This window comes from Sphaerodactylus townsendi, linkage group LG17, assembly GCF_021028975.2.
Source record: "Sphaerodactylus townsendi isolate TG3544 linkage group LG17, MPM_Stown_v2.3, whole genome shotgun sequence".
NCBI lineage: Eukaryota > Metazoa > Chordata > Lepidosauria > Squamata > Sphaerodactylidae > Sphaerodactylus > Sphaerodactylus townsendi.
The window spans coordinates 4,970,664-4,991,759 of NC_059441.1; the positions used below are offsets into that span (position 1 = coordinate 4,970,664).

The 21,096-nt window shown below is 47.8% G+C and overlaps 1 protein-coding gene across 1 annotated transcript in view; it reads left to right on the forward strand.

Annotated features, from left to right (window-relative positions):
- The first annotated feature begins 473 nt into the window (after nucleotides 1-473).
- Nucleotides 474-21,096, forward strand: part of NOX5 (NADPH oxidase 5) — a 38,168-nt gene continuing 17,545 nt past the window's right edge. The window contains 11 exon segments of the mRNA XM_048482013.1: nucleotides 474-599; nucleotides 1,737-1,887; nucleotides 3,086-3,353; nucleotides 5,441-5,495; nucleotides 6,104-6,298; nucleotides 7,591-7,744; nucleotides 8,839-9,014; nucleotides 11,738-11,920; nucleotides 14,899-15,031; nucleotides 15,888-16,036; nucleotides 19,156-19,200. Coding sequence (XP_048337970.1) covers nucleotides 474-599; nucleotides 1,737-1,887; nucleotides 3,086-3,353; nucleotides 5,441-5,495; nucleotides 6,104-6,298; nucleotides 7,591-7,744; nucleotides 8,839-9,014; nucleotides 11,738-11,920; nucleotides 14,899-15,031; nucleotides 15,888-16,036; nucleotides 19,156-19,200 — 1,635 coding nt within the window.

Here is a 21,096-nt window from a genome sequence, read left to right on the forward strand (position 1 = left end):
TGACGGTGTCCGCTGGCTCCCTGGAACCCCAAGTCAATTCTTTCACATTTTGACAACTGGGAACCCCGTTCACGATTATATATTTATTGATTTTATTTCTATCCTTACGAGCAGACCTGGGCATTATACGGCCCGCGGGCCACATCCGGCCCGCTGGATGACCCTGACTGGCCCCCCTGCCTTGCTGGGGAGCGAGGCACCTTTGAAAGCCCCGCAGAAGCCGGTTGCCTTGGCTGCCGGCTGCGGGGCTTTCAAAAGCGCCTCGCCCCCCTGCCTTTTGGCCCGGCCCTCCACAATATTTTCTGTTTCTTATGCAGCCCCATGGAAAAAATAATTGCCCACCCCTGTCTTAGAGAATCACACAGTGGTGTTTCTGTTTCTGGATCCAGAAGGCTCACAGTCTTTCAGCACAGAGCTCAAAGTGGTGACCACAGCGATCCTTTCTCACACGCCGGCCTAGTTTCCTGGGGCCCATGGATTTAGACGATGACGCAAAATGGTTGGAGTGGGTAGCCAAGCAGTTTGAGACAATTGCTGGCGACGGTCAAGGAATCGACTCGGAAGAATTCAAAATGGCTCTCAAGGTGAAGGAGGCGAGTGTCACTGGGGAGGGGAGGAAGCCAACTCAGGGAGTGGGGCCGGCGCATCTCTGTCAGAGCCCCTGCACCAAAGGAGGAAACCCGGGGGCTTTGGGTGCTGAGTGGTCAGAGGAAACAGCTGAGAAAGGGAGGGTGCCCAAGGGGAGAAAAGGCAGTTATGAGGGGGGGGGAGCGTTGAAGGGAAGAGATGGCCTTCAGTGAGGGGGGGGGGTAGCTCAGGGGTGGACTGACCGAGAGGCAAGCTGATCTGAGTGGCATCTGCAGAACTGGGGAGAAGTGTGGGAGGGACCCTTCTGGGCTGTGGCTCAGCTCAGTTCTGGCCCCCAGAGACCCTTCTGGGTAGCAGGCAGCAGTTGGGTAAGCAAGGGAGCACTGGGGGGGGCTGGGGGGACAGTGAGCTGCAAGAGACCCCTCAAGGAAGTACGTCTGGATGGCGGGGATGAGCTGTCATGTCCTGGTTGGGATAATCAGTCAAGTCTTTGCCTGCAAGTCGAGTCGTGTCAGAATTTGGGACTCTTTAGTTTGGAGAGGAGACGTCTGAGGGGGGATAGGATTGAAGTCTATAAAATTATGCATGGGGTAGAAAATGTTGACAGAGAGAAATTTTTCTCTCTTTCTCACAATACTAGAACCAGGGGGCATACATTGAAAATGCTGGAGGGAAGAATTAGGACTAATAAAAGGAAACACTTCTTCACGCAACGTGTGATTGGTGTTTGGAATATGCGGCCACAGGAGGTGGTGATGGCCACTCACCTGGATAGCTTTAAAAGGGGCTTGGACAGATTTATGGAGGAGAAGTCAATCTATGGCTACCAATCTTGATCCTCCTTGATCTGAGATTGCAAATGCCTGAGCAGACCAGGTGCTCCAGAGAAGCAGCAGCAGCAGAAGGCCATTGCTTTCACCTCCTGCAGGTGAGCTCCCAAAGGCACCTGGTGGGCCACTGCGAGTAGCAGAGAGCTGGACTAGATGGACTCTGGTCTGATCCAGCTGGCTTGTTCTTATGTTCTTATGTTCTTAATTTAGCCCTTTCCTTTCCTGCCAGCGTTCACTGAAGTACAGAGCAGTGAGAATGGCAAGAAGCCTCTCGGTTGACGTGGCCAACATTCCCCCCCCCCCCCCATTTTCCTCCAGTCCTTTTTCGCTGAGCGGTTCTTTGCTTTGTTCGATGCCGACGGGAGCGGCACCATCACTTCGGATGAACTCCTGGAGGCCTTGAAAATGCTGACCCGTGGATCTGAAACGGACAAGCTGCGGTTCCTGTTCCAGGTTTATGATGTGGACGGTAAAATTCCAAACTGTGTATCGGCTTTCTTTGTAATTTATCAAAACAGAATTTTATTTTGCAGGGCCTTTTCCTTGTGCCTGTTACTAGCGCAGCAAGATAACCACCTGGGGTTCTCTGGATGCGGCATGCCAGCCTGGAATAGTTGGGCTGTTGCGGCCTTATGCTATAACAGCTGTACAGGACAGGCAGAAATTCAAGCAATATAGGTTGTGGTGGGCTTTCCAGGCTGTGTGGCCGTGGCCTAGTAGATCTTGTTCCACGTGCCAGCCACAGATGCAGGCGAAACGTTAGGAACAAGATCTACCAGACCACAGCCACACAGCCCGGAAAGCCCACCGCAACCAGTTGAGTCCGACCATGAAAACCTTTGACAGTACATCAAGCAATACAGTTTTGGGGTCTCTGCTGGATCTCATTTTGGCCCTAGGGCCAGCATCCCACTTGGCTTCAAGCCATGGTATCCTAAAAAAAATTCATATAATAGAGATTATTCATATAATAGAGATTATTATATAAATTATATAATAGAGATTATGGCAGCCGTGGACTTATTTAGTGGGCTCCTATTCAACTACTAACATCTGCTTGGCTTCTGAGCTCTGAAAAGGTCAGTCTAGCGGCCATGCTGGCAGGGGCTGATGGGACTTGTAGTCCATGAACATCTGGAGAGCCGCAGGTTGCAGACCCCTGGTCTAGCCTGAGCCATCCCGGTTACGGCATTGAAGACCTCTGAGCGAAGGGAAGGTCCCTGCCGCTTTAATAGTTGGTTTGTTTCTATTGTCATCTGGAATGTATGTGTGTGAGAGCAGGTCTGAAACGTTTAAATTAATACAATGAAGCCCTACAGACAAGTTTCGGTTCTTTCCTCAATTCTGCACCACCATTTTGTGTTCTGCTTCACACACAACTGGGAGAATCAGGTAGACTTCCTTTCCTTCTGGACAATTCTGACAATGAAACTTGTGAATGGGTAGCACGATTTTTACTGGAGGTGATGCACAATCAATCATTTATATTCTATCTTAAACCTTTGTATTTGTGTAGCTTTTATCTCAGGTTTTTTATTGTGTTATGATTATTGTTATGCCAAATAAAGGCTTATTATTATTATATTATTATTATACAATTGGCTTTTAGCAACCAGTTTCTCGGCCAGTTCAGCAGTTAAGCGACTCGACATCAGCGAGGCCTCGAGTTTGTTCTCTTGCAGTTTATCCCTCCCGTGTCGACAGCAGAGCCTCTTTCGTTGCAGGCAGCGGATCCATAGACTCTGGTGAGCTGCGCACGGTCTTAAAATGGTGCCTGAAAGAGAGCTCCATCTCCTTGCCAGAAGGGAAGCTAGATGACCTCACCGGGGCCCTTTTTGAATCAGCTGATACTGACAACAGTGGATCCATCACCTTTGAAGAACTCAGGAGGGAACTGGAGTGCTTTCCAGAGGTCATGGAGAACTTAACAATAAGGTATTTCCTGTAGGACAGAGGTGTCAAACATGCGACCCGGGGCCCAAATCTGGCCCCTTAAGAGGGCTTATCAGGCCCACCAATCAGCTGAGGCAAACCCCCCCCCCCCCACTACCGATCTGGCCTCGCAAGCCCGCTGTAGGCTTCTCAGTTCAGGCACCCACCCACTCTGTTCCTGATCTAGCCTGGCAAGCCACCCTCCCGTGGGCTGGCCACCACTCCCTCCCCCAGTGCTGAGGCTACTGTGGACTCACCGGCTGAGGCAGCCCCCTCCCCCTGCCCCAGTTCTTCCCCCGTGGGCTCTTCAGCCAAGGTGCCCACCCTCTCAGTGCCAGTCTGGGCTGGTGAGTCCGCTTGAGGACATTCACGTGTTGCCCTTGGGTAAGCATTTTTTGGGAAAGTCCCAAAACAACATAGTTCGGATCTTTTTTTTTTTTCCTGTGGAGACTTTGATCCAGAGGTGGGATCCAGCAGGTTCTCACAGGTTCCCGAGAGTAGGTTACTAAGTATTTGTGTGTGCCGGGAGGGAGTTACTAATGGGTGATTTTGCCACGTGATTTTTGCCTTAGTTACGCCCCTCCTCTCAGCAGTAGCGCCCAGAACTTGAAGCAGTCTAGCAGGAGGTGCACCGGCGTGTGTGGCAGCCTGCGCCTGCGTGCATTTGTTTCCTGCCCAAGGACCGGCGCAGCGGCTGTGTCCTTGCCACAGCCCCGCCCAGGAATGCCCCGCCCCCAGAATGCCCAGCCACGCCCCCGTTGTGCCCCGCCCAGCCCCATTGGTGCTACGCCGCAGTTTGAATCCCACCAGGGGAACCTGTTACTAAAATTTTTGGATCCCACCACTGCTTTGATCCAGTTGGGTAGTTTATCCTCCCTGGAAAATCTTAAATGGAATGGTAAGCTGTTGTTCCAAAAGCAGAAATATCCATCCACTCACCAGACCAACCCACCTACTCTCCCATGGGACACCATTCGGGGGATAGCTACACAGCATCACAGTGCCTGCAGAACAATCGCTGTAGATAACTCATGCTAGTAAGCCATGCCGGAACATTTTTTTCTCTGACCTTCCTGCCAGTTCACCCGCCAGTCTGCTGTAGGAAATACATCATGCCAGAGGCGTAGCTGGGCCAAACTGCGCCCGGTGCACAGTGTGTTTCTTCCGCCCCCCCTCCACACCCCCCCCCCGTGGCACCCCCCCCTTCCCACACTTACTTTAGTTCCTTTTCTTTTTTCCAGTACTTTTTCAGGCTGAAAAAAGCGGCCTCTTGACAGTTCAGACTCAAACTGCCTGAGGAACTATACTTCCCAGGAGACCTTGTGAGCCCCAAGGTCTCCTGGGAACTGTAGTTCCTTAGGCCGTTTTTGAGCCTGAACTGTGAAGAGGCCGCTTTTTTCATCCTGAAAAAGTACTGGGAAAAGAAAAGGAACTAAGGTAAGTGTGGGAAGGGGGTGCAAGGAAAAGGGGGAGGGGCCGGGGGATGATTTTACAGCCCCCCGGTGTGCGCTCGGTGCACAACACACACCCCGTCCCCTTGCTGCTCCGCCACTGCGTCATACCTTCCAGCTGTTTCCATTCATCAGAAGAAAGGCTTGCAGCAAATTGCTGCCAACTTTCAAATGAAGTCTTGTTATAAGTAAATTGTGTCCAAAATTGCAAACATTGCAAAAGTACCGCAAGGTATCTGAAAAACAGACCCTAACAACTCAGACAAAAATCCTCTGCAGTACAAAACATCCGCTGAGCTAACAGGAACCCGGGTGTGCCCTGGCTTCAAACAAGCTTCAGGGCTAGTGGAACATTGTACTAAATTTTAATAATGCTGCATTTTAATGGGGAGGGTTTATACATATATATTTTTAGAGCCTGTATTAACTAATATTTGACAGATTTAATCTATATGCACTCTATTTATACGCAGTTCACTGCCCTGAGCCCTTTGGGGGAGGGCGGTCTATAAACCTAATAAATAATAATAATAATAATAATAATAATAATAATAATAATAATAATAATAATAATAATAATAATAATAATAATAATAATGCTCTGCACGCATTATTCGTCGATACATCACACAGTCCTAGATGCTTGGGAAGTGTCCGACGTGTGATGTAATACAAAATCCAGCATATTGATCTTGTTTGCTGTGTATAACTGTTTTGTATAATAATAATAATAATAATAATAATAATAATAGTAGTAGTAGTAGTAGTAGTAGTAGTAGTAATAATAATAATAATAATAATACACGATACGAGGATTTAAGGATTGAACTACAAAGACTCTGGCACAAACCAGTACAGGTGGTCCCAGTGGTGATCTGCACACTGGGTGCAGTGCCTAAAGATCTTGAACGGCACTTAAAAACAATTGGCGCTGACAAAATCACCATATGTCAGCTGCAAAAGGCCACCCTACTCGGCTCTGCACGCATTATTCGTCGATACATCACACAGTCCTAGATGCTTGGGAAGTATCCGACGTGTGATGTAATACAAAATCCAGCATATTGATCTTGTTTGCTGTGTATAACTGTTTTGTAATAATAATAATAATAATAATACATTCCATAAGTCTGTGCTTCCAAAATGCACAAAAGTTTGTTGGAACGGCAATGATTCGAAACCGTGAGGGACTGCAGCCTGCTCTGACAACTCTGCTGCTGCAAAAAATGTCCTTGGATGTTTCGTGCTGTCTTCTCTTGCAGTGCTGCAAGCTGGCTGAAGCCCCCCCGAGTTCCACGGAAGGGTGGCAGGCCACGCTACCTGAGCGCAGCCTACTGGCAGAACAACAGCAGCAGCCTCGCTTTCCTGGGGAGCTACGGGTGTGTGAACATCCTCCTCTTCACCTTGGCAGCACTGAGGCATGCTGGATCTGGCGCCTGGATGATGCTGGCCAAAGGCTGCGGGCAGAGCTTGAACTTCAACTGCACGTTCATAGTGGTGAGTAGAGCAGCATATGCAGCAAACACCAATGTGTAAAACTAGACACAGCGTAGGAACTAGTCCTTACAAGGGAGAGCAACGCTCAGAACCGTTCTGAGTCCAAAGTTTCCTGCATAAGAACATAAGAACATAAGAACAAGCCAGCTGGATCAGACCAGAGTCCATCTAGTCCAGCTGTCTGCTACTCGCAGTGGCCCACCAGGTGCCTTTGGGAGCTCACGTGCAGGAGGTGAAAGCAAGGGCCTTCTGCAGCTGTTGCTCCCGAGCACCTGGACTGTTAAGGCATTTGCAATCTCAGATCAAGGAGGATCAAGATTGGTAGCCATAAATCGACTTCTCCATAAATCTGTCCAAGCCCCTTTTAAAGCTATCCTGGTTAGTGGCCATCACTACATCACTGCATCATCCTTCCGTGTGTTTTCCCGTGCTTTCTTAAGGTCGGTCGTACTTGATCTCACCTGTGTGGTTGATAAGGAAAGCAAAAAAACAGGGCGATGGATATTTCAACTATCCAGGCCTTGTTTTGGATGTTATCTGGCTAGACTTTCACAAACAAGGCAAGATGCTGCTGGCCACACACACAATACCACGCCCGTTCCCTCTGTGTTTGTTTCTGGGAACTGGTAAGAAGATAGAGGCTTCCCCCCCCCCCCACCACGTACATGCACTCGCACACCAAGGACTCTTGTCCCCCTAGCCCCGTGGTGGCGAACCTATGGCACGGGTGCCAGAGGTGGCACTCAGAGCCCTCTCTATGGGCATGCGCAAACAGAGTCGCCTCCACCCCCACAACTAGGCTGGCCTGGGCTGCTGGGCTCGATTATTAGCATTAAACCTAAGACCTAGTTTTGGGGAATCAGTGTAGGTAACCCTGTTAAACCCCACTGATTTTCATGCCAAGAACTAAAGCACGATCCTTTACCTGGGAGTAAGCTCATTTGCTGGCAGTGGGGCTTGCTTCTGAGTAAACGCTCCTAGGGTCGTGATTCACCCATTGGAAGAGTTGCACAGTTGCTTCAAAGCAAAGCCACCGACTACCACCAAGCTTACTCCTGAGTAACTCACACCTCGGAGCCAACCATTTTTTCTAAACTAAAACCTCAATATTCAGGTTAAATTGCCATGTTGGCACTGCAATAAATAAGTGGGTTTTGGGTTGCAATTTGGGCACTCGGTCTCGAAAAGGTTCGCCATCACTTCCCTAGCCAAATACCCGATTCCTCGAGAGGGCTGTTTCCCTCATACTAGTAAGCCATGCCTGTTCTGCTATGATTCACTTTCCCTTGAAGGTGCTGATGTTACGTCGATGTCTAACGTGGCTAAGGGCCACCTGGGCCGCTGGGGTGCTGCCTCTGGACCAGAGTGTGACTTTGCACCAGCTGGTGGGCTACGTTGTGGTGGCTCTGGCCACCATTCACACTGGGGCTCATGTGGTCAACTTTGGTGAGCATCAATTTCTGGACCTTTTCTTCAAAAAAATAATTGCTGTTCGTTTTACATCTAAAGCTAGGGATTACCGTGTTTCCCTGAAAATAAGACCGTGTCTTATATTAATTTTTGCTCCCAAAGATGCGCTGTCTTATTTTCAGGGGATGTCTTGTTTTTCTGTGTTCTGTTTGTTGGGCATGCTTCCAAACAAAAACTTTGCTACGTCTTACTTTCGGGGGATGCCTTATATTTCGCACTTCAGCAAAACCTCTACTATGTCTTATTTTCAGGGGATTTCTTATATTCGGGGAAACAGGGTAGTTGGTTGGATGCGTGTTTCAGATCTTCAGAATAAATTGCACATAGTTTAACAATAACTGAGAAATTATGAGTTAACTTATACAGACAACACTTGCTATAGTATTAAGTCACAACTTGATGACAAAATGTAAAAATACGAATACATAATGACAATTCAGGATAAGTGAATTTTATTTTAGCATACTAGTTATATAAGTTATAATTACCAAGCTCGCTAAATAAGCGACACAATGTTCAAGGAGAAGTCCATTCACTAGGGTGTGGGATTGAAGGTTCACCCCTATAAATCTATTCTACCCTTTTCCACAAGCTTTATTCTCTCTCCATTCTTTTCTAGTTTACTTTTTTCTTTCCTTTCTATATACCTAATATGTTAGTCTCACCTTTCATAAACATTGTAAATAACATATACTTTGTTAAGGGATCGAAATGAGATTCTTAGAAAAGGGAGATATAAGAATAAGAAAGGACTAGGAATCATATGTTATATCTTCAGTGTTATTGAATGTTGCCATGAGATATGATCCCAATAACAGTAATGTTGTATTTACCATTATTATTTTATTGTTATACTTTTTGTTGAAAATTAAATAAATGATTTTTTAAAAAAAGAATAAATTGCACATAGTATGAGCATGACGGTAAAGGAAATTGGGTCATAAGGCTGCATGGAGTTGCAGGTTCTCTTCTTCCCAGCCAGCTCAAGCATCCAAGTTCAGATTGCAACATGGAATGTTCTTCCTGAAAAGCCGCCTGGATTGACTCCTCTGGTTTTCCTTTCCCTGTAGTGAGAATGTCTCAGGCCAAAGACAGCTATTGCCTTTGGGAATACCTGCTCACGACCCGCCCCGGGATTGGCTGGGTCTATGGCACCGCCTCTCTCTCAGGACTCTTCCTCCAGCTGCTCGTGGCTCTGCTGTTTGTCTGCTCCTGCCCCTTCGTCCGCAAGGGGGGCCACTTTGAGGTATGGGGGACCAGCCTCTTTGGTTACTTTGCTTGCTTTCTGAGGAGCACCCAAAGGAAAGAGATGCCGGAACCAGAGGTGGGATCCAGCAGGTTCTCACAGGTTCCCGAGAGTAGGTTGCTAATTATTTGTGTGTGCCAAGAGGGGGTTACTGATTGGTGATTTTGTCACATGATTTTTGCCTTAGTTACGCCCCTCCTCTCAGCAGTAGAGCGCAGAACTTGAAGCAGTCTAGCAGGAGGTGCACTGCCGTGCATGGCAGCCTGCGCCTGTGTGCATTCGTTTCCCGCCCAAGGACCGGCGCAGTGGCTGCGTCCTTGCCACAGCCCTGCCCAGGAATGCCGCCCGGAATGCCCGGCCACGCCCCCGTCGTCGTGCCCCCACCCAGCCCCATTGGCGCTACGCCACAGTTTGAATCCCACCACCATGGGAACCTGTTACTAAAATTTTTGGATCCCACCACTGGCCGGAACCCACATGTAATAGTTAGCTCCAAAGCTTGTCTTCAGTGCCCCGGGATTATTTATTTCTTTAAGACATTTTAATGCTACCTTTCCACTTGATCAGGGTCCCCGAGGTGGCAAACATGAAAAGCATTAAAACATTTGAGCAACTCAAAAAATGCAGTTAAAATGATAAAATAATTCAATAAAAACACACAAACAATATCAGGATTAGAGAGGAGGGCTAGTGACCATTATTAGGGTATTCCAGACCCCAAAAAAAGGTCTTCGCTCACTGGTGAAAGACATCAATAGAAGGAGACTGATAAATCTGCAAGAGGAGGGAGTTCTGAAGTGTTGGGGCCATGATGAAGGAGGCCCTTTCTTGGGTCACCACCCATCTAGCTTCAAATGGTGAGGGCAACCAAAACAGGACCTCCCAAGGATGAGTGGAGTGAGCATAGTGATAGTGGTAGCATAGTGATAGAGTGATAGTTCCATGGGAATGTCAACTCAATGCATGGCAGCTGTGAAAAAGGCAAACTCTATGCTGGGGATCATTAGGAAAGGAATTGATGATAAAACTGCAAGGATTATCATGCCCTTATATAAAGCCGTGGTGCGACCGCACTTGGAGTCCTGTGTTCAGTTCTGGTCGCTACATCTCAAAAAGGATATCGAAGAGATAGAAAAAGTGCAGAGAAGGGCAACGAGGATGATTGAGGGACTGGAGCACCTTCCTTATGAGGAGAGGCTGCAGTGTTTGGGACTGTTTAGTTTGGAGACGTCTGAGGGGGGATAGGATTGAAGTATAAAACTTTGCATGGGGTAGAAAATGTTGACAGAGAGGAATTTTTCTCTCTTTCTCACAATACTAGAAGCAGGGGGCATTCATTGAAAATGCTGGGGGGAAGAATTAGGACTAATAAAAGGAAACACTTCTTCACACAACGTGTGATTGGTGTTTGGAATATGCTGCCACAGGAGGTGGTGATGGCCACTAACCTGGATAGCTTTAAAAAGGGCTTGGACAGATTTATGGAGAAGTCGATCTGTGGCTACTAATCTTGATCCTCTTTGATCTGAGATTGCAAATGCCTTAGCAGACCAGGTGCTTGGGAGCAGCAGCAGCAGCAGGCCATTGCTTTCACATCCTGCACGTGAGCTCCCAAAGGCACTTGGTGGGCCACTGCGAGTAGCAGAGAGCTGAACTAGATGGACTCTGGTCTGATCCAACAGGCTCTTTCTTATGTTCCTATAGGTCTGTATGGGAGAAGGCAGTCCTTAAGTTATGTTGGTCCCAGGCCACACAGGGCTTTAGAGGTCAATACCAGCATCTTGAATAGAATCCAGAATCAAATAGGAAGCCAGTGTAAATGGAACAAGATGGTCCCTGTGACCCACTCCACTCCGCATGTTGGTCATTGCACTCTGTGCCAACAGTGGCATTCAGACAGTCTTCCAGCATAGCCCCACATAGAGCACATTGCAGTAATCTAATCTAGATGTTACCAAGGCATGCACCACCTTTATGCAGTCTGACCCCATATCTCTGGGACTGGAGGAAAGGCTTCAAGAATAGAAACTGGGGTTGTCTATACGGCTACAAGCCCAGCACTTCTCAAATGACCATTTTGAAATTAAATTTGCTGCCTGCTGTATTATTTTATTATTATTATTTATTTAATTTAGTATACTGCCCCATCCCCGAAGGGCTCAGGGCAGTGTACAGATAAAACATCAGCTAAAAACATACATATCATTAAAACAACAGTAGTATCTTAGAACATAGCTCGCGCCCTTACGAAACCCTCCTAATGCGAAATAATGGGTTCTGATGGTATTAGGGCCCATGGGGCTAAAGAGGAGGGGGCAGGGGCACCCTCAGCGGCTGGTCTCTCCAAAGGCCCGGTGGAACAACTCGGTCTTACAGGCCCTGCAGAAATCCCCAAGGTTCCGCAGGGCCCGGACAGCTGGAGGGAGAGTGTTCCACCAGGCCGGCGGCAGAGCCGTGAAGGCCCTGGCTCGAGTGGAGGCCAGCCGCATCATTGAGGGGCCGGGGACCTCCAGTAAAATTGGCCTCTGCTGAGTGCAGAGGTCTGCAACCTGTGGCTCTCCAGATGTTCATGGACTACAATTCCCATCAGCCCCTGCCAGCATGGCCAATTGTTCTGTTATCCCCAAAGTGTTCCGCAGCTGTTGGGCCTGCCTTGACCTTTATGACTGAAATAGCACCTTGGTCACTCCACCGAGATGTTCACTCTTCTTCCTAACCGACAGGTCTTCTACTGGACCCACCTTTCTTATGTCTTCATCTGGGCGCTGTTAATTGTCCACGGCCCAAATTTCTGGAAGTGGTTCGTCGTGCCTGGATTTCTGTTCCTCGTGGAGAAGATGGTTGGTGTTGCGCTGATGCATGCCAGAGGGCTGCACATAGTGGAAATCAACCTCTTGCCTTCTGAGGTTCGTCCCCCAAATGAAGAAGTGGTCAAGTGTGGATGAAATATGTATAGAACAGGGGTCTGCAACCTGCGGCTCTCCAGATGCTCATGGACTACAAATCCCATCAGCCCCTGCCAGCATGGCCAATTAGGATTTGTTACAGACCCCTGCACTAGATGCTCTTCCTGACTCCAGCAAGCCATAGCCAACGCTGTCACGCCTCACCTTCTGGAGCTATATCTCAAAGCAGTTACACTGGCAGGACTTGCATCTCAATCTCCTAAATACCATCACAGTCTACATTTATATGACCTTGCCAATTGGCCATGCTGGCAGGGGCTGATGGGATTTGTAGTCCATGAACATCTGGAGAGCCACAGGTTGCAGACCCCTGGTATAGAATGTGCTGAAGAGGGAGATGTGGGCGTAAAGAATGTAGCAAGAACTGAGGCTTTGGTTTCCAGAAGTTTAGCATAACTTTGGCTGATTCCGCATGGGCCAAAAACAGCAGTGTGAAAACGGTGTGAAAACAGTATAAACCCTTTTACACCGTTTTAAACCCTTTTACACCATTTTCACACCGGTTTCACACTGCTTTTTTTTGGCCCATGCGGAATCAGCCTTTGTGTGACTCAACAATCTGAGTGTCGTAGCAGCACCTTAGAGACCAGCAAGATTTGCAAGACACCAGCTTTTAATATACCTGATCAAGGGATCTTTGTCTTCCCCACTGTCAGATCCCTGGATCAGAACCCAATAAACACTCATTTGGGTCAAGGGTTTTATTGGCAGACTTCAGAGGTGCATTCCTCACTGGCGATTAATCCTGGGATAGTCACCCGAAATATCCAGGTTCCCTCGAGATCTCCTCACAGCCGAACTGCGGAACACAGATCAGTTCCGTTTCTGGTGCCCCCCCCCCCCCCCGGCATATCATGGGATTTTCCTGGACCTGCTTGTATATGCACCTTTTTGAAAAAAGACTCCAATTGGAGCTAATAGGAGATGGGGGCTGCACATTTGAGGGTCCATAACTTTGGCCCCCATGAACCAAACATCACCAAATCTGGGTGGTGTCATCAGGAGAGTCTCCTACTAATACCACCCATGTTTTGTGAAGTTTGGTCTAGGGAGTCCAAAGCTATGGACTCCCAAAAGGGGTGCCCCATCCCGCATTGTTTCTAATGGGAGATAATAGGACAGTGGTGGCGAACCTTTGGCACTCCAGATGTTATGGACTACAATTCCCATCAGCCCCTGCCAGCACGGCCAATTGGCCATGCTGGCAGGGGCTGATGGGAATTGTAGTCCATAACATCTGGAGTGCCAAAGGTTCGCCACCACGGTAATAGGAGATGGGGTCCATAACTTTGGTCCCTATGAACCAAACTTCACCAAACCTGGGTGGTATCATCAGGAGGGTCTCCTAAAGATACTCTGAATTTTTTGGTGCTGCTAGCTTAACAATTGCACCCCTGACAGCAGGCACCCCCCCCCCCCAAGGGGAGGGCTAGATGTCTTCACTAGAAATATGCTGTAGTGAGGATGTTGGAACCTGGATGAAAAGGTGCCGATTCTTTTGAAACTTGGTTGTATCTAGATTGAATTTTCAGTGGGAATTCGGCCAGAGAACAAGGAGAAAGAGGAATCTGACAAAAAGGCGCCAAGCAATTGATAATAAGCCCCACACATCCCCACCCCCACACGAGAACAGTACAGTATAGAGAAACCCAGTCTTGAGGCCCATCCGAGCAGTAGACACTCAAGGCCAGGCTGAAAGATAGCCAAGCACCTGCAAAAACGGAAGCAACTTATTCATTCATTCATTCATTCATGCATTCATTCATTCATTCATTCATTCATTCATTCATTCATTCATTCATTCATTCATTCATTTATTTATTTATTTATTGTTTAGTTTTATATACCGCCCTATCCCCGAAGGGCTCTGGGCGGTGTACAACAAAATTAAATCACAATACAACTAAACACAATCAAAACTAAACAATGACATTCCAATACAAATAAATTACTAAGTCCCCTTTAAAAACAGCGGTTAGTACAAAATTTAAAATCGAACTTGAGGTGCCCAGCAAAATCCATTTTTAAAGCCCTCCCTAAACGGGAAGACTGCTGGCTCCATCAGTAAAAAGATGTAAACAGAGGTGAGAACAGAACTTCACACAACACCTCCCTCCAATATCCAGGCTTGACACCTACCCAAAAAGGGAGGGGAGGGAGGGGAAGGTGGGCTGGCATCTGGTTGTGGCCCACTTACCCTGGGCGGGGGGGAGTCGAGGGGGGGAGGGGGCCCATCATCTGAACATGGCCCACCCACCTTGGAAACTCTTGTTGGTCTCTAAGGCTCAGCTGGAACTTGGGGCAAGCAAATAAATCATGCTCACCCCTTTCTGTCGGAATAGTACCAGAACAGGGGCACATAGCCAAATATCTTGAACTATTAACTGAACCCCAACAGAGATGGATTATCACAAGGGCCAGATGCAATACTTTCCCATCGGCCATGACAAAGGGTCGCTACCTATCTATCCCTCTCCAGGATCGGGTCTGTCCACACTGTAAAAACCAAGTGGAGACTCTTGCTCACATTATACTTGACTGTCCGAGATATGTGGGTATTAGGAATGTCTCTCCTGGGCGGGTCTTAGACAAATCTGAAAGAGACTCTGACAACTCTGTTGTGGAGCTTTTGTTAAATAACACAGAGGCCATGCTCTGGGGAAAAGTAGCAAAATTTATTTTATAAGTGACAGAATTTTCTAAGTAACGTCCAATTCTAGATACAGTTTATCTGTGTTTTGAATGTACTTTTGATTTGTACTTCAGAAATGTCTGTAACGCTCTGGAGCCTATTTTAATATGCCTAATAAAGGTTGTTGTATTGTATTGTGTTCAGCTGGAAGCAAACCTATCTGTTCTACTGCAGATCAGCACGGCTGCTCCTCTGAAACGGAATCTTTCCCTGTTTCCCAACCCAGGTGACCCACTTGGTGATTGAGCGACCTCCGTTTTTCCACTACAAACCGGGTGACTACATCTATCTCAACATCCCAGTCATAGCCAAGTACGAGTGGCATCCCTTCACCATCAGCAGTGCTCCAGAGCAACCAGGTATTTGGCTGCACAGAGGGCAGCCAAGGCACCGCACAACTCGGGCACTTCAGGGATCCCCGCTGTTTGTGACCCTGGGGGCACCTTTGGAATTCTGATGCAGAAAATGGCTACCATGGGAGGTGGAATCCACCACAAAATGGCTTCTGCAGGAGGCGGAGCCACCCGCAGAAGAAACCAAGTGCAGGGGAGAATGTGGGTAATTTATAAAATACGCTAGGGCAGCGGTGGCGAACCTATGGCACGGGTGCCAGAGGTGGCACTCAGAGGCCTTTCTGTGGGCACTCATGCACAGAGTTCATCATGGGGGGGGCGGAAAATCACCCCCCCCACACACACACACCTAGGCTGGCCTAGGCATGATCTATGGCCATGCTAGCAGGGGCTGATGGGAATTGTAGTCCATAACATCTGGAGTGCCAAAGGTTCGCCACCACGGTTGTAGGCAGTCATTTTGTGACTGGGCCCTACATTTTGTGTCAGAATTCCAAAGGTGCTCAAAAAAGTTAGGGGCTCTTGAGGTATACTGTTCGGTGTTTTATTGCTGGTTGTAACAAGGGTTTATTTCAATCTAATATACCATGGCTTTTCAAAATATTTACAATGGGAACCCCTCCCAGCAGAAGTTTTATTGTTATTCAGGAACTTTTAGTCCTATCAGATGCCCCTTTCCCACCTTGCTTCTGGTCTCCCCATCACCCCAGATCCCAGCAGGTCAACCAGCAATTATTGAAGATTTGGAAACTGATGCCTTAATCAAATATGCGTTCCTATTTCTCCAGGCTAATGACTCACATTAGCTGGGATGACTTGGTGGTTTGCCTTCACCAGATAATGCGCTGCTATCTCTCCGAAGGGACCGTCTGGCTGCATATCAGATCCCAGGGACAGTGGACCAATCGGTTGTACGAGTACTTCAGTCGGCAACGTGAGCTTTCCGACAGTAACCCTGATTGGCTGGCCAGAAATCACAGGGACAAGGGCTGGTCCCAGAAATGCCTGCAGGTTTGCTTTACAAAATGGGTCGCTGCTGCCGGATTCTCCTGCTGTCAGGCATTAAGAGGTTTTGACATGTCACGAGATGGGGCAGGTACGGCGGGGGGGGGGGGGGGAAGAGTCCTCTGTAGACCCTGTTCATTGCTTGAGCTTACCTAGCTCAGGGGTCTGCAACCTGCGGCTCTCCAGATGTTCATGGACTATATGATGACTGAGGCTGAGATTAAGCTTGGGAGAGCCACTCTTATCTCACCTCAATCTCGGGTTCTTTTCCCTCCTATTAAACTCCAGACCAGCTGATTGTTCAAGGATTTGTTGTAAAAGTTCAAAACAAAGAAATAATACATAAAGGTGTTTAGAGATTGCTCAACTGGTAACATTCCTTTTGGTTCTTTGTCCCCATTCCGGGACCCATGGCCCAGAGATGCTTCCCTGACCACGTCTCAAGATGGAATTCCAAAACCTTTGTTTTCCCCTTCTCAGGAAAACTCTGTTCAGGCCATGAGGTAACTTAGGCCTTTGAAGTTTCATCCTAGCACCTCTGCATAGTTTCCTGTCCTCCCTTCAGGAGATCAAAAGGCAAAGATGCTTTTCACAGCCATATGTGACTTCCCTTTACTGTAGCGATAGCATCTTCCATGACAGACTACAAATCCCATCAGCCCCTGCCAGCATGGCCAATTGGCCATGCAATTCTGCAGCCTTCCTGCAATCTGGGCCCCTTTCCTGTCAAGTTGCAGGTGGGGCGGAGCAAGGCAAGGCAGAAATGAAGCCAGGTGTACATAAAAAGCTGGGGAAGAGCCGTGGCTCACTGGTAGAGCATCTGCTTGGCATATGGAAGGCCCCAGGCTCAGTCCCCGGCATCTCCCGTTTAAAGGACCAATGATGTGAAAGACCCCTGCCGGAGACCTCAGACAGCCGCAGCCCCAACCTTGATGGGCCAACAGCTGGACTCAGTGGAATACCAAGGATGATTGAGGGATTGGAGCACCTTCCTTATGAGGAGAGGCTGCAGCGTTTGGGACTTTTGGAGAGGAGATGGCTGAGGGGGGATAGGATTGAAGTCTATAAAATTATGCCTGGGGTAGAAAATGTTGACAGAGAGACATTTTTCTCTCTTTCTCACAATACTAGAACCAGGGGGCATCCATTGAAAATGCTGGGAGGGGGAAGAATTAGGACTAATAAAAGGAAACACTTCTTCACGCAGCGTGTGATTGGTGTTTGGAATATGCTGCCACAGGAGGTGGTGAGGGTCACTAACCTGGATAGCTTTAAAAGGGGCTTGGACAGATTTATGGAGGAGAAGTCGATCTATGGCTACCAATCTTGATCCTCTTTGATCTGAGATTGCAAATGCCTTAACAGACCAGGTGCTCGGGAACAGCAGCCGCAGAAGGCCATTGCTTTCACCTCCTGCATGTGAGCTCCCAAAGGCACCTGGTGGGCCACTACGAGTAGCAGAGAGCTGGACTAGATGGACTCTGGTCTGATCCAGCAGGCTAGTTCTTATGTTCTTATAGGTCTGAAGACAGCTTCAGGAGTGCATGCTTTCAAGCTGGTACCAGTTTGGATCTTGCAGCTCACCTGGACACATGCTTGGACTTTGTTTCAGAAACGTTTCCTGGGCTCCACAGACTTGGATCCATCTGTGGCTACCAATGAGGACGAGATGATTGAGATCTTGTCGTACACACCTGTCAGGTGCCCCAGCTGGGGGACTGAAAGCACCGGCATTGCTGGCCGGTGCGAAGAGGTGAGCACACAATCCAGAGAAGGAAGGTCGCGCTTTCCCAGGCAAATGACTACACGTTCTGCTCTTTGGGTAAACGGCTCACCTAGAGAAGCCTTGAAAACCCCACGGCTGCACACTCCTGGCTTCTGTGATCAGTCAGAAGGGCAGTTCAGAGGCAGAGCTACCCGGGGGGCGGGGGTGTGTGCGTGTTGCGCATTGCACGAAGAGCACTTTCGCCCGGGAAAATCCCCGCGGCTCCCCCACAAACACTTACCTTAGTTCAGCCTGAAAGTAGAAGCTGGAAAAGCGGCCTGTTCACTTGAGGCTGAAAACGGCCTGGTGGGAACTACAAAAAAAGGCTACAAATACTTAGTTTTTGCAGAGTGTATGCAGCCAGTTGGGTTTGTGTGTCAGCTCTGTTGAGAGACAAGTAAGAAAATTATTACTGCTAACATTTCCCACTTAATATAAATGTTAAAAATGTTAAAAATGTTATAAATGTAAAAATGTTGAGAATGTCTAAAAAGGCTAGAAATACTCAGTAAGGTTTTGTAGGGTGTCTGCAAAATGAACTTCTGTTGTTGAAAAAATATTGTACTTATTATTAAGTACACCTTAATACACCTTAATACACCTGCCTTAGTACACCTTAATACACCTTAATACACCTGCCTTAGTACACCTTAGTACACCTTAATACACCTGCCTTAGTACACCTTAATACATCTTAATACACCTGCCTTAGTACACCTTAGTACACCTGCCTGTGCATCTTAATACACCTTAATATACCTGCCTTAGTACACCTTAGTACACCTGCCTTAGTGCACCTTAATATACCTTAGTACACCTTAATACACCTGCCTTAGTACACCTGCCTTAGTATACTACAAGGTTTTGTAGAGTGTATGCAAAATGAACTTCTGTTGTTGAAAAAATATTGTACTTATTATTAAGTACACCTTAATACACCTTAATACACCTGCCTTAGTACACCTTAATACACCTGCCTTAGTACACCTTAGTACACCTTAATACACCTGCCTTAGTACACCTTAATACACCTGCCTTAGTACACCTTAATACACCTTAATACACCTGCCTTAGTACACCTTAATACACCTTAATACACCTGCCTTAGTACACCTTGTTTTCTAAAAAACTGGATGTACAATCATGTACAATCAGTAACTGGACAATTATAATAATATATAAAAATACATTTATTGTATACATGGATCCTCCGTCTTCAGTGGGTGACGCGCTGTCTTGTTCCTCTGTCATATACGTTACACACAATTTGGCTTTTTTTTTGCATGCTTCTAAAAGCGGGACATTTGGAATTCTTGGGGGAAATTATATGGCTCCTAACACAAGAGTCTTTGTGTGACAGGTTTCTGGCAAGCCGGATGATCATCAGCGACGCTGCAACGTCAAGGTAAGAGCTGCTGCTGCTCTCGAACGTGACCTAGCAACGTGTCAGGTGCTGTACGAAACATGAACAGATTTATACTCCCAGAAAGCAGGGTGGGAAGAGGTGGGCGGGCAAATGAGGAGGATATTTCCTGTCGCTCTGGAGATGTGCAGAAGCTGCGGCTGGTGTGGCTCTGGAAAGGCTTTGTCGAAGTTTGGCAGAGGTCCCTTCTGCACAGGCAACGCGAACGGGTTAAATGAACCCGTGTCGTTTGTATCACAGTTTGCACACCAGGTGCAGGGGCCATCCGGGATCACTGGGATCCTGGTATCAGGATGTGGCATGGTTCACACAGAAAGCACTGTGTTCCACATCTAAGATCCCCCCCACACACACACACACACACGCCTGAGAATCCAGGCCAGGGGTCTGCACACTGGCATAATGCCCTTTGGGCAAGGTGGGCAGCTGCCCAGGACATCACCTTGTGGGGGGCATCAAAATGCTGGGTTCGTTTTTGGATATTTTAGTGGTTTTAGCGAATCATCAGGAGACTGTCCTTATGCTATCCCCCAAGTTTGGTGAGGTTTGGTTCAGGGAGTCCAAAGTTATGGACTCCCAAAGTGGGTGCCCCTATCCCCCATTGTTTCCAATGGGAGCTAATAGGAGATGGGGGCTACAGTTTTCGAAGAGGTCCCGCCAACTTTGGCCCCTGGTAAACTGCGCAAATGTGGGGGGGTAAATCGATAAGGAGCAGTCTGATCTGATGAATTGAAAGTTTGAGACTGTTAGCGGCTTCAGAAATGTGCCCCAGTATACACGCCCCATTGACAGCCAAAAGCAGAAAACTCAATGCAGAACAAAGATTCTTAGGGCAGAATTGATTGGGATCGTTCTTCCGCCGAGAGGGCGTTTTTGGACTTATCAGCCACCAACATTTCGAGGGGTATCATCTGGAGACTGCCAACTGATGGCACCCCCCAGGTTTGAAGTGCCAGGTTGGTTCAGGGGGGTCAAAGTTAATGGATACAAAGGGATTATTAAATCAGCCAGCAAAGAGATACGCAGCAATGAAGTATAGCAATGAGTACGCGTAATGCGCAGCCAGTGCGCAAGCCAGGTACGCAATGAATGAATATAATGCGCCAGTAGCCAGGTGCGCATTAATAATATATAGCGTGAACGCATTCATAAAGTGCCGCATAATGCCAGCCAGGTATGTAGCCAGGTACGTAGTACTATTGATGAAGTAATGAAAATGCACTTATAGCAGCAAGGTGCCGTATTACTTATAGCGTGAAATGCGCGTAATGCGTTGTGCGCTGCCAGTACTTATTGAGTGCGCAATAATGCACCTCTTGTAATGCGCAGCTAATGCCATAGCAGCAATACGCGTATTACTGGATTATTACACCATAACCTCGAAGTACGCCTTAATTGCATAATGAAATGCCAATGCAGCAATACCGCAGCTACACCTGCATTATGCGCAGCCAATGCGCGTAATGCGCCTTGAAATGCGCATCAATGCGCGCTAATGTACCTGTAATGCACTTGTAAATGCGCATAGCGTGGTGCGTAATGCGCAGCCAATGCGCCTCGCAGCAATGCGCATGTCATGAATTCGACGCTCAACAGCGGTGTTGGATGGATAGTTGAGTTATTGATTGAGATTGATCTGGAGATTCGATGGGCTTTGTTATGAAATGAAGCCGTAATACGCGTAGTGCACCTTGAATTGCGCAATGATGCACCTGTAGCCAGGTGCCTTAATGCGCGTAATGCGCTTTAATGCATAGCAATGCGTATTACTTATATAATGCGCAGCCAATGCGCAGCCGATACGCATAACAATGCGCGCTTGATGCGCGCATTATTCTCATAAGTTAATGCGCGTAATGCGCGTAATGCACGCCAGTA